The 12,215-nt window shown below is 41.9% G+C and overlaps 1 protein-coding gene across 7 annotated transcripts in view; it reads right to left on the bottom strand.

Moving 5' to 3' along the window:
• The window catches only part of ush2a (Usher syndrome 2A (autosomal recessive, mild)), a 154,419-nt gene extending 142,655 nt beyond the window's left edge, over nt 1–11,764 (bottom strand). For 3 of the 7 annotated variants that reach the window (XM_058088964.1, XM_058088966.1, XM_058088967.1), the window contains exons 1-6: nt 11,267–11,764; nt 10,527–10,733; nt 10,132–10,450; nt 8,732–8,946; nt 8,028–8,258; nt 5,998–6,166 (exon numbers count right to left, since the gene is read on the bottom strand). In XM_058088964.1, coding sequence (XP_057944947.1) covers nt 5,998–6,166; nt 8,028–8,258; nt 8,732–8,946; nt 10,132–10,450; nt 10,527–10,594 — 1,002 coding nt within the window. In that variant the 5' untranslated portion in view covers nt 10,595–10,733; nt 11,267–11,764. Of the gene's footprint in view, nt 1–5,997; nt 6,167–8,027; nt 8,259–8,731; nt 8,947–10,131; nt 10,734–11,266 lie in introns of all 7 variants that reach the window. The other 4 variants (XM_058088963.1, XM_058088968.1, XM_058088970.1 and 1 more) reach the window with 3 other exon arrangements.
• Between the last annotated feature and the right edge of the window lie 451 nt (nt 11,765–12,215).

Raw genomic sequence — 12,215 nt, 5'->3', positions numbered from 1 at the left:
AAAAAGAAAGACACCTCCATAAGAGCGGCCCCAAAACTTTAATGTGCCACTTTTTCCCTTTTAGGCAATCTCCAAATCCTGTTTTTGGGAACCACACTGTGGGGATAGTGATAATCCTAATTCTTCTGACCCCTCCTACTGTGCCTTCTCCTTCTTCTTGCTTCCTGTGCTTGTGTCTTTTTTTCCTCTGTCCATTGCAGCAATTTGATTTCTTCACCCATGGTATTGTTTTTTTTTTTAATTTTCTCAAGCAGTTTATTAATATTCCTTCCCAATTTATCCACAATGTGTTACCTCTCTCTGTCCACAACCTCTCCCACTCATGCCTCCTTGTGTTTATCTTGCCCTGTCGCTCTCATCTGTTGTCAGCTCTTTAGGGAAGTTGAAAAGGTGTGAGGAGGGAAATAAGTCCAAGTAAAAGAAATGCGCCTTTAGGGGATGAAGGCAGTCCCAGACAAGTGTCTGCCTCTCAGATGATGGTTAAGACGCCCAGACAGACACTTTCATGATGGCTGATTGAAGACTGGCAAGCACATGAGAGCTCAGGAGAGAATGGGAGTAAGAAAAAAAAAGATGGGCTGGGGGGGGTGCAGTGAGGAGTGAGGAGAAGAAGAGATGGGAGGGAGGAAAGGGAAAGTCAGAGAGGGAACCAGAAGAAGGGCCCACTTTAAGAATCTTTAAGCTTGAGCAGTGTGGCTCTTGGGGAGATGTGAGGCAGTTGTCAGGACTGATGTAAATGAATACTGAAGCGCTTCATCCTCCTTAGCCGCCACGCGCCCTTCTGAAACACAGCCAAGTCCTCTTTGTTAACTCTCATAAACACTTCTTTTTCCTTTTCTCCGTCACACTTCTTTCCTTTACCTCTCCATCTGAGTAAATTCCCAACTCTTTGAAAATGAAGGGAGTCTGTGCATTTATAACTCATTTGGACTGTTGCCACTGAGTCTAGTGACAAGAAAGCATGAATACCTAGTTTCTCTTAACTGTAAAAGGTGCAGTTAAGTCATGTGCTACCTCCGTTCCCACAGTTTACAAAAAAAGGCAACTCGACAATAAATCATGTTTGCATTTATAGCCCTAAACACATATTTCTCTTCTTGAGGTAACTGATGCAACATGCAGTGCACTACAGGTTGCACCCTGCACAGATTCAGTCTCAATGAGTGGTCGAAAAAAACACAAAATTCTGCTCAATACAACACTGCCATGGAAAGAGGAGTTCAGAACATTTAGAGCAGGTTCTCCGATCTCTTTATTTCCACTTTACGCACTCACTGAAAGTGAAGAGGCACGTCAGTACCTCAGCATAACTTCTGCTCTATGTACATTTGCTAGACGAGTGAAGTAGTACGCTGTAGGTACAGATTCACTTATATTTTTGTTCAGTGATTGAGTATTTTGTTCAGTTTTGTTCCGAAAGGTTGTTTGCTCTCAGGCAGGTTAAAGCATCCTTTCTTTGTGTAAAAAAAAAAACATCCCCCCCAAGAGGCACCTAAGCCCCTCCAAAAGTGAGGGAAAGCAAACCGTGAGTGGAAAGCTTTTAGTGATCTGTAGAGTAGCATTTTGACTCAAGCTCTTCTCCATTTTCACACTCCTGCCAAGCCATGGCTCAGTACACAGTGTAGACCACACTGTTTCCCTCTAAGCTCAGTTGATAGCGGTGAGCTACAAAAATAAGAAGTGGAGGGGAATACTCACATACAAAGCAGGCCAGGTTCGCTGTGTGGAGGAAACCACACACGAACCAAAGTGTAGAGGAAAAAAAAAAAAAACAGTGACCTGTGTGCAATTGAATTTTATGTCACATTTCATAGCTCTTCACTCGTGAAATCATGCCTGGCTTGCATGAACAAGCACAATATTAGGCAAATATAAGAAAATTCAATACCAGATGCTTAAAAAAAAACTGCCTGCAGCCAGCAGAGGTACACAAATCACTGTATGCAACAAAAACACTTTATTACTTTTATGCCTTGTGTATTTTTCCTCCCTACTACCTCAAACTGTATTCACTTTCTATTCAGCCGTCTGAGGCTGTGCTACCCAGGGACTGAATGACTGACAAGCCACTCACAGATAAGACAAATACTACCATTGCCAGGGAAGCTGTCAATAAGAGGAGGCAGAAAAGGAGCAAGTGAGTGAGATAAAGGAGGAGAATCAGGGATGTTGGAATGAAAGGTCTAGTAAAAGAAAGGATTTGAGTGTTGACAAAAGGAAGAAACACAGATAGAGAGAGTTTGGAGTGTTCAAGGATAGATAAGTGTTACGGCAAGACAACTGTTGATATCAAAGACTACACAGTCATAGTGTACGTCCATTGCGAAATGACTTACACCATGGCCAAAACAGAAGTTAAGAATGAATCGCATTTTTATTTATTGAATGGTAATTTCCCAGACTAAGACTTGTGTTACTGATATCAATGCAATCTTTGACATTTTAACGTATTTTTTTGTAAGCTGTGGGGTGCTTAAGTGATGTTAAGTAACTGGTTTTGGTCTTTGATTGGTCCTGGTCGCTGGCCTCAAAAGACATTATCCATTCGTATTATAAGACATATTATGCGACAGAGGCCCTGAAGACCAAAGTGTAATTTCATAACAGCACACAATGGTCTCACCTTAATGACATTAAAACTCAACCACTCATCTTTACAAACTTAACATAATTTGGGGAAGATATCAGTTATCCACACGAGACTTTAAGAGGGTGCAATTAAAAGCGCACTGTGATTAGAACCATCCCTGCCTCTCCACTTTGGAATCTCCAGGCACATTGTCACCTTTCTTGCTCCTCTTCCCTCACCCTCCCTCTCCTTTGATTGTGCTTCCCTCTCTTGTTTTTCCACTCCCCCCCACTTCTCTCCCCCACTATGAACAGTTAGCAGCTCTGATGTACAGCCAGTATTCAATGTATTCTATCAGGATGGTTGCAGCGTGCAAGGCGAGAGATAGAAAGCGGAGGTGTGGAGCAAAAGGAATAAAAAGAGAAAAAGAAAGAGAGGTGGGGACACATTTGTTCTACTCATCTCAGTGCTAAAAGATACAATTACCTCTCACAGCATATTATCCATGTTTTATACCAGCCCAGGGCCCCGTGCCTTTACCTCGCTGCGCTCGGCCAGTGTAAGGCCCATATTTTAACACTAGCTATGACAGTTTATTTAAGAAAAGAAAATTGTCCCCAGGGAGATGGAGAGAGGGAAGAGAGAGAGAGAGATAGAGGGACTGGGTGGTAGCGTAAAGAAAATGGGAGGGAGAGGGGGAAGGACAAAGAAGGTGGCGGCAAAGAGACAATGAAGGGGTGGTCTATGGCGGGGTGGGGGGCTTTGAAGAGATAGATGAGGCAAGGAAAAAGAAAAGGAGAGAACCAGAGAAGGAAAAAAAGAGAGGGGGGCATATATAAGGTGCAATGCCAACCTTTTAATAAAGACCATTAGTCTGGAAGACTTTTCTTTTAAGCAATGGGGGGGGGGGGGGCTCTCTTAAAAAAACAGTAGGATGGCAAGCGCGTAATTTGCACAAGGAGATGGGGGGGTCATGATTTAATAATAATTAATAATAATAATTGTAAACAGAGAACTTGAGGGAGGGTGGGAGAAGCAGAGCTTGGGGGAGGGCAAAGAGCATATCTGGCCTACAGCGCACGCCCATATAAGGAAGCGCGGCTATCTTTGACATCACACATCATCAGTGTTAAAACGCCCTCTGAAACCCAGCGTTTAGAGCCATCCCAAACTTCTTTTAGGGCTGAATTCCAAATGCGCAAACCTCATTATCTGAACCTTTGGCATTGTTTAACACCATAATACAATATTACTACATTTATAGGTCAGAAAAGTGGAAGAAACATAATATTAGGTGCCCTTTAAGTTGGGTGATGATTTGCGACTGGAGTTGGCAAGCTAGTTGTTAGATTGCCAGTGTCCTGTGAGGTGAAGCCAGAGGGTGTCAGGGATGTACCGTGTAGGACCAATGTCAGTTTTGCTTACTTTGCTCCAATATACAGTGTTGGCTAGCCACATTTCTCAATTGGGGCACTGGATAAAAATGTGTCTCAAAAATTATGAAAGTTACCAAACAACATTAAGACTTATTAAAGAAGCAGAGTCATCAAACTGTTGAGCACGTAAAAAATATCATTCCTTTATTGTAAACTGCCAGGTGTTACTCCACTGATTTTAAAAAAGATGGATTCAGTTTTTTTGTCAAAATAAATATTTTTCCAAAAACAGATCTTCAAAAAGACAGGTCATGTTATATTCAGGTCAGTGTGGTATGCAGTATTTCATACGTATCACTACCTTAGCAGAAACAAAATAAACCAAATAGCTTTTGAAAAATAAATTACATTATACGTATGTACACATGCCTCTACCTTAGTACAATGTTTAAATGAGCCACAGATTAGAGGCTTTGAAGTGTACTATCACTACACTGCTCTTCCGACATCCCCCCTTCCTCTCTCAGTCCCCTCCCGGCTACCTTTTCCTCAGCTACTCTGTACATTGTTATCATAATCAGATGAGACAACTACCTTGGGAGCAGCAGCCTCCCTGCAGCACCTTGCTCCTGGCCCCGTGTGCGCACATGCGATTGTGTGTGTGTAAGTGCGCGTGAATTGCTCCCGGCACTTGGAAACCCCGATTCCTTTCGACTGTCTTTTTGGTGTTTTGATCGTTTCAAACAGACAGATGACTGGTGCATGCGCGTGTATGGGAATGTTTCTAAATGACTCATCTCCTTCATAGGGAAATATACTGTATGTATCATAGTTGACACACCGCTACAAATGATCACTGAACTGCGAGTTGCTGTTGTGTGTGTGTGTGTGTGTGTGCGCATGTGCGTGTGCATGTGCTAGTCATGAGAATGGCAGTATGCGAATGGTGTTTGAATGTCAAGGATGATTATGTTACTCTTCGGAATGGTCAAAGCAGATCACATCACCACACCATTAAACAAAAGGCAGACTGATTCACAGGAATACACACGCACCATTTTCAAACACCTCCAAGACATAACATCCTCGCCGCAAATTGGCTACAAGGGCTACACCATCACAACGCCTTATATACTTTCACAACACATGCACAGACACTAAAGATAAACAGAAACTTGAGGCCCTCCGGGTTTATGAAAACACACGTGTGATTAAGCACTACATTTATCTGGCAGACATTGGACAAAATATTAGTATTATAATAACGCTAAACAAAATGAACTGTGAGTTGACTTTACATAGGAAGGGATAACAAGTCTTGCTATGGTATCCATGTTTTCTCCCACCTTGATCTTATTCAGAGATGATGAAAGAGTAAGATTGTCCAACAGAGCAATCTGTAAAACGATACTCGAACAGAGTCATTTACAGCCTCATAAAGCTCTCCTCCTTCACTGGCTGCCATTTGAGAATGGTCAGAGCTCAAGAAAGACTTTTTGTTCTTCTCATTTCCTTTTACAAACTCCTGATGGCGTCGATATTTCTTGCCGTTGTATCCACTTAACATGCATGTCAGTAGAGCAGGACTGAACGATGACAAACACAATATTTAAGTATTTATTTTCAGGGGCAACCATCTGTGCTTTCTTCAAAGAGATATCTGGAAAAGAGTGTATAATTGAATGTTGTGAACTCCTGTTTACACGGAAATGTAGAATGCAGAGTGCAGAATACGAGAGAGTTGTCGTAGCAGAGGTTTGCACAGATATACTGTGTCTTTCCTCAGCTGACATCATGTTTTCTTCTTCTTTAGACAGCAATCTAGTTGAGACTGAATCAACAGTAACTCTGCTTATTCTTCTACAACAGTCTTGCCTTCCACACTATTCAGAATGAACAGTTTCACCTTTCATATTTCACAAAAGGGTGTACGTATATCAAAACCACACACTGATTCAAAACCATAGCAGAATAGAAGGACATCCCCCAAAAAATTATATTATAATTGTGTGTGAGTGTGTGTGTGCACTCATGTGCTTGTGTGTGCATTACCTGTAAAACAAGGTGTGTCCACCTGCCCAAAACAAGTCGCCCGTGTGTTCTGAAGGTGATCGTCAGAGGGGTTAAACTTCTGGACTCAATGTACTGCAAACTGACAATCTGTTCAGACACTGTCAGTGAAAAAACTAATCGCTCTCTTGAGCTCTTCTCCAGCAGCATCCTGAGAAAACAGAAAAAGACCAACACCACTCAGGAATGTCAACAAAATGACACGTAGCCAGCATTTGTGCTGAAAGGCCAATCTAGAAGGAGGCTTGAATCCAAAAGCTCATGCAGTCCACCACCACACTAGATGCAGTCTCTCATTCTGACATTTATACATGCAATATTAATATTTTACACGGCTGCTAGGTTTCTGGAGCTACACAGGTTGCAGACTTGCACAGTCGAACACCCTCCACGTGTCATATTAACCAGCATCAGTGACATTTTATGGGAAATTATTGCTTTTATGAACCCAGAGACGCCCTCCATATAAATCAGTGATGGATGAATGAGAGAAAAGCATCTGTGTGAAACATACGACATGTATGTCTTTGTAAAGGAAGTAACCACAACAGCCAAGTCAACAATACTCAGGCAAAGGGGATTTATTTGCTGTTTAAATTATATGGTGTACTATGTTATTAAAACTGGCACAACTTACAGTATTACACTTAGTCTTGCATCTTTCTGTGGCATTAGATCATAATAGACAAACAGACTGTTTCAGGTGCACAAAAAAGGTTAATAAAGGCCTGATTGAATGATTGTGGAGTAACTAAAAAGCATCAATGATTAGAATAGTGAGTGAACTGATCACATGCCACCTTCATGAAAGTTAGCAACGTGACCCACTGCACTACCTACAGTCCTCCATTTTCACTTCATGTATGTGTTAAAGCCAGGTGTCCCTGTACCTGCCCATATACTGTAGTGGACAGGATGAGGTCCTTCTACTGTAAAAACAATGATTAGTAAGAACAGGTGTCTGGTCCTGTTCATTGTTTGGATGAGGAGGGGGGTGGGGGTGTGTGAAATCATAGTGATCGAGAGACAAAAAAGGGGAGAGGAGATGGATGAGGGTGAGGATAGAGACCTCTTTTCATCTAGATTCTTTGATGGCCATGGGTGACTACAAAAGAACGATGGCTGACGACAGCATCAGAGCGAGAGATCGAGAGGGAAAGGGAGAGAGCAAGGTGCAGGTGCCATGTATGATAGACCACTGTGACAACAACACTTGTCTGTCATTAAAATCTCCAGGCAGGCAACTTCACATGCAGTCACAGCGAGAAACATGAACGGGCTGCCGCAATTAGTTGACTTTGTCAACGTAATCAATCATGAAAATCAGTCAACTGTTATGTTTTGTTTTTTTAGTCTGCATGTTGTTTTACTGTTGACCATCTATTTTGATGGTCTCATGTATCAAATGGGTCATTGTAATTCACCTCCACACCAGTCTATGTGCTGTTCTGCACCTGGCTGGTTGATCTGCTGTGTTCTTTCTCCCCACTCTCAACTCAGCTGTCACTGTTTTGATATGAAAAACGGCAAAAACTTTTTGGAGTTTTCTTTCAGGCTTGATTAGCGGAATAGGTGATTCTCATTCCGACCATTTTTAGCTGCATCTTTTTTTATCTGTTTTCATATCCTTAGAACACACAGAAAAGACGTGTGTTCATGTCTCACATAAAGATTGTCAAAAAAGTGCAGTTTTCCTTTAAGTGTCACTGTACAAGAAAAGAGAAGAGCCACCTTACCTCTGAGAGTGAGGTTGTGTGTCTGTGTGTGTCACTCATGTGTGATTGAAAACTGATCGCAGTGTGTGTAACTTTGCACCGACCAGCTTGAAACATACAAGCCCACTCTGATCCCTGCCTGTCACACACAACATGTTAACGTAGGACAGGACAAGACCTGAATTGTGGGCTTTACGCAAGGTGAGCAAAACACAGTTGCTACCTATTGCCATTTATGAATACATATGTATAACATGTACAATCACACAAACACACGGTAGATAAGATCAGACTCACATATCTCCAGGAGAGCTTGGTTTAATCCATAATGCCAGTGTGAGGGATCCAGAAGCTCCCAGTTTCTGTGAGGGGGGTGAGACTAGGCATCCCTGTTGGCCTGGTGGAAACATAACACTACCAGATCCATGGGAAAGCCCATTTGACTTAGTGGTGCTTTTGCTCTCAAATGTTGACGTCTGATGGCGAAATGGAAGGGTGTCAGTTGTGTCTTCGATCACACATGAACCCCTGGTGGGAAAAAAAAAAAGCGTAAATCGGTGAATATTGTGTCAAGAATTTACTTCATATACATTCACAACACCTCTCAGCATATTATTAACTTGGTAAAGGCTGACATTTTGATATAGCTCATTTATTGGAGCTCCAAAGTTGTGTCGGTGTACCTAAAGTAGTTTGGTAAATTAAGAATAGATCTCCATGATAGTTTTACACCTTGTCAAAGTTCAATAGATATGCATTGTATCATTGAAGGGTTTTCAAAATGTAGCTTGGGTAAAATAAAGAAACATATTTTATAAGAAATCAGTTGCATCAAAGGCAAAATTATTCATTGGAGTCAGAGACTAAATAAAGTCTGTGGTGAGCAGAAAAATCTGCAAATGCCCAAGAAAGTTTTTCAGGATGTGGGTGACATTATAATTCTCTGAGTGGAGGCCCACTGTGCTACACTTTGAAAACCCAAACTGTAATGATCTGATTACCTGTACACAGGTAGTAATAGCGGGGCATAAGGTGGCGTGGAGGATCTATAGGGACACTCCTGGTCACAGGAGGCCTGATGGCACGTGAGCAGCTCAGTCTGCAAAGAAGCCGGCTGGCAGTAGACGCTCCGATCTGGAACCCCACAGGTGGAACGAGCTGGAGAGGTGGACACGGGTTTGAAGGCAGCAATGTTCTCCATTGGCGGAAAATGTCCCTATAATAATGACAAGAGCTTGAGCAAGTGTGACCATTCCATTTAATCTGGACCTCATGTACTTCTTATTCTTATCAGCAGTAACCCGTATCCAGATACGGAAATGACAATTGTGTTCAGTGCCACGTAATTTAACGGCCTGTGCCTTAACTAATGTATGCAGAACTCATCTGGTTGATGGCCTGTCTTAAAAATCACACAAACTAATTGCCTACACACACTGAATGGAATGTATTGTGTTGTGAATGTGCTGTATGAAATGTGAATACTAGAAATGCTACTATAGTTGTATTATATTTCTACTTGACTGTGTAGATGTATGTACTTCAATAGCGGAATGCATGTGTATTCTGCTAATGTATATGTTTTGCATACTGTGAAATCTTGCACATTTTTTTGCACATACATTTTGCACACATATTGCATTCACGTTGCTGGGATAATTATGACATATTTGTAAATGTACTACTTAGATATTATATTATGAATATTATTAAATTATATGAAATATCATGAATATTGGAATATATACATACTATTAAAATTTGATACACAATATATAACATCATGAATATTATTACATTACTATTCTGTTCAACTTGCGTCTCACAAAATTAAGTAAAAATAAAAAGGCATGATCTTTTTAACAACATTTATATGTTTTCCATTTTTAAGTTAAGGGGTCAGGCACTACTGGCACCGTTTCAAAACATGTCTGTGTAAACATGTCACAAAACAACGCAGGTGCACTTTGAAATGGTTGCAATTTTAACTTTTGCAGCATTTCTAAAACTATTTTGCTGTATGTGTATGCTAGTGCCTCGACTGTTATGACTGAGAAGAGGTCTTACTCTATTCACCGTTGCTCTATGAAGCATCTGGGTGCTGAACCAATGTACAGAGTGAATCCTTTTCATACCTCTCTCCCAAAGGAGTCAACATGCGTCTGCAGCATCTGCAGTGCGCAAGTTAGCCAGGGTTCCAGCACCAGCAAAGCAAAGAACACTACAAATTTGTGGCAACACAATACCCCAATATCGGCGTGGGTGCCATAAAGAGCAAAACTCAGCTATTGACCAACAGAGCCAAGTTATTAGAATTTGGACACAATCTTTGGTCGCCTTCCTGACAAAACGGGCATGAAAATATACATACAAATTAGTTTTTTTTCTTTTATCATCTTACCTGTGCATAAGCAGGTTGTGGACTGATGCACAAGAGACAGAGCCATAGGAATATGTGATGCCACCTCATCACCAACATTACTTTATGGCTCTTGTTGTTTTCTTTCTGCTGGTGTCCATCTTCCAGGAATGGAATTCCGCTTGCTTCTCTTTCCGTTTGCATCTGCTCCGTCCATTGTCCTCCAACTTCTTCCTCAACATTTCCAACTTCCCAGTAAAGCCGTAATTGATGTCCACTGTCCATCCTCTCTTCAGTTTGGCTCAATGTTTGTTTAGTCATAATTATTCTCTTATCTGCTTTTTGTGGCCTCATATTTACCCTAAAATATGACAGAATCTAAGATTCAACAACGTGGTATGAAATTTTGAAATATTCTGGAGGCCAGAGAGATGTACCAGGAGTTGGAGATGCCTCGGAAACCTTCCAGCACCGCTTGAATAAGTGATGACTGGCATGGTTTCATGGTTGCAGGGTTACGGGAACATTTTTAACAGGCCGATGCCCCCAGGGGTGAAGGTGCAAAGCTTCGGTCTCGGTTAACTCCGCACACACACAGCACAAACCACAGCCAAAGCCTTGCATGATAGGTAGGATTTCACAACCTGGGGAAGGAGAGAGAGTGGGAGAGCGATATGGTCAGACCAAAATCCAAAATGAGACAAATCTGAGGCAAGTGAAATGCCATGCAGGCTATTCCCTGGCCAAAGCCGACACTATCATGTACAGCTTGATGGAGGCACGGCTCAACTGATACTGCTACATCACTTTCCCCCCCTTTTCTTCATTCCCCATTGAATTAAACATGCCCTGTTTCCTCCTGGCATCTGGCCTCCGGGTTCTCATACAACTCAACAGCTTTTTTCGCATTGGTTTGCTGGAAATTGAGGCTTAGGCCAAATCTCTCTTCATTGCAATGCTTATCAGCTTCAATTTCACATTTTGACAACACACACAAAAAAGGGAGGCCAGCGGAGCAGTCAGGCTCAAGTGTTGAATTACTTCGACCGAGCTCACAATAATGTGCCTTGGAGAGGACGGACACGGTGTATGTAATAATGTTGCTATATTCTGTCACAAATTTATTACAAATAGACAGATATGGTTAGAAAATAGCAGGTAGTTGCTGGTAGCTCACCTGTTGCTGCTGGCTCCTGGCATAACAAAGCTCCATTCAGGTTAAATCCATAAAAGTCCAACTTGCTGATATCGTTGCTAAGTTAGCACGTTAACTGAACCTGTTAGCTAAACACCTGATAAGCTACACGGCGAAAATATTCCTTCATCCACTTGCTACGCTTCCCGTCGCTCAACTTGTGACTTTTTAGATAGAACAAAACACGGAATGACAGCAACCCAGTTGTCTGGGCTCCCCTCCTCCTTCTCTTCTCTCATTGAGGAGAAGCAGCGACACACTGGCCAGCGCCTCTAAGTAGATTAGCACCGGCCACCATCTGGTAAATGGCGCGAGACTGCAGTCTAAAGTAACTTAGACGTCGCGTTAAGTTACGTTACATTACATTACAACGAGGCAGGTAACGGAATCCGGTGTGTGGCGGATTCGAGCAACGCTAAGAAGACAACGCTAAAGACAACTAAGCGTAATATATTCACTAATCACCCACAAGAGGTGCTCTAAGTACACCCCTTACCTCCTGTGTGGAATGAGGCTGTCTGATAAGTGCTTCTCAAAAGCGAGGAGGACGCTACTTCCGTTACTAGGCAACCATCATGGCCACTCATTACGTCACTGGAGTAAAAATGAGAAGGCAATGTATTTTTGTCCTCTGTCGTCTTACAGTAAATGAGGCTGCCAATGCAAAAACACTCTACGTGGAATAACATGTTTGTTTGTTTTTTGTAAAAATGAATCCAGGAATTGTGTTTTTGGGCGGCAGTCACTTTTAGGATACAGAAAACACATTTTATCCAGTGTCCTCTGTGGTGGACGTGGATACTAACTACTTTACTGGTAATCTGATTAATGATACATGTAATGTTGATTGGCTAAGAGTAGAGTACAATTTCATTGTAAGCCAATCAGTGCCAGAGTTGAGGTAGGTTGTTGTTGCTGTTATAAATCTCAA

Source organism: Doryrhamphus excisus, chromosome 12 (assembly GCF_030265055.1).
Source record: "Doryrhamphus excisus isolate RoL2022-K1 chromosome 12, RoL_Dexc_1.0, whole genome shotgun sequence".
In the NCBI taxonomy this organism is placed as follows: Eukaryota; Metazoa; Chordata; class Actinopteri; order Syngnathiformes; family Syngnathidae; genus Doryrhamphus; species Doryrhamphus excisus.
This window is presented reverse-complemented; position numbering and strand designations above follow the sequence as displayed.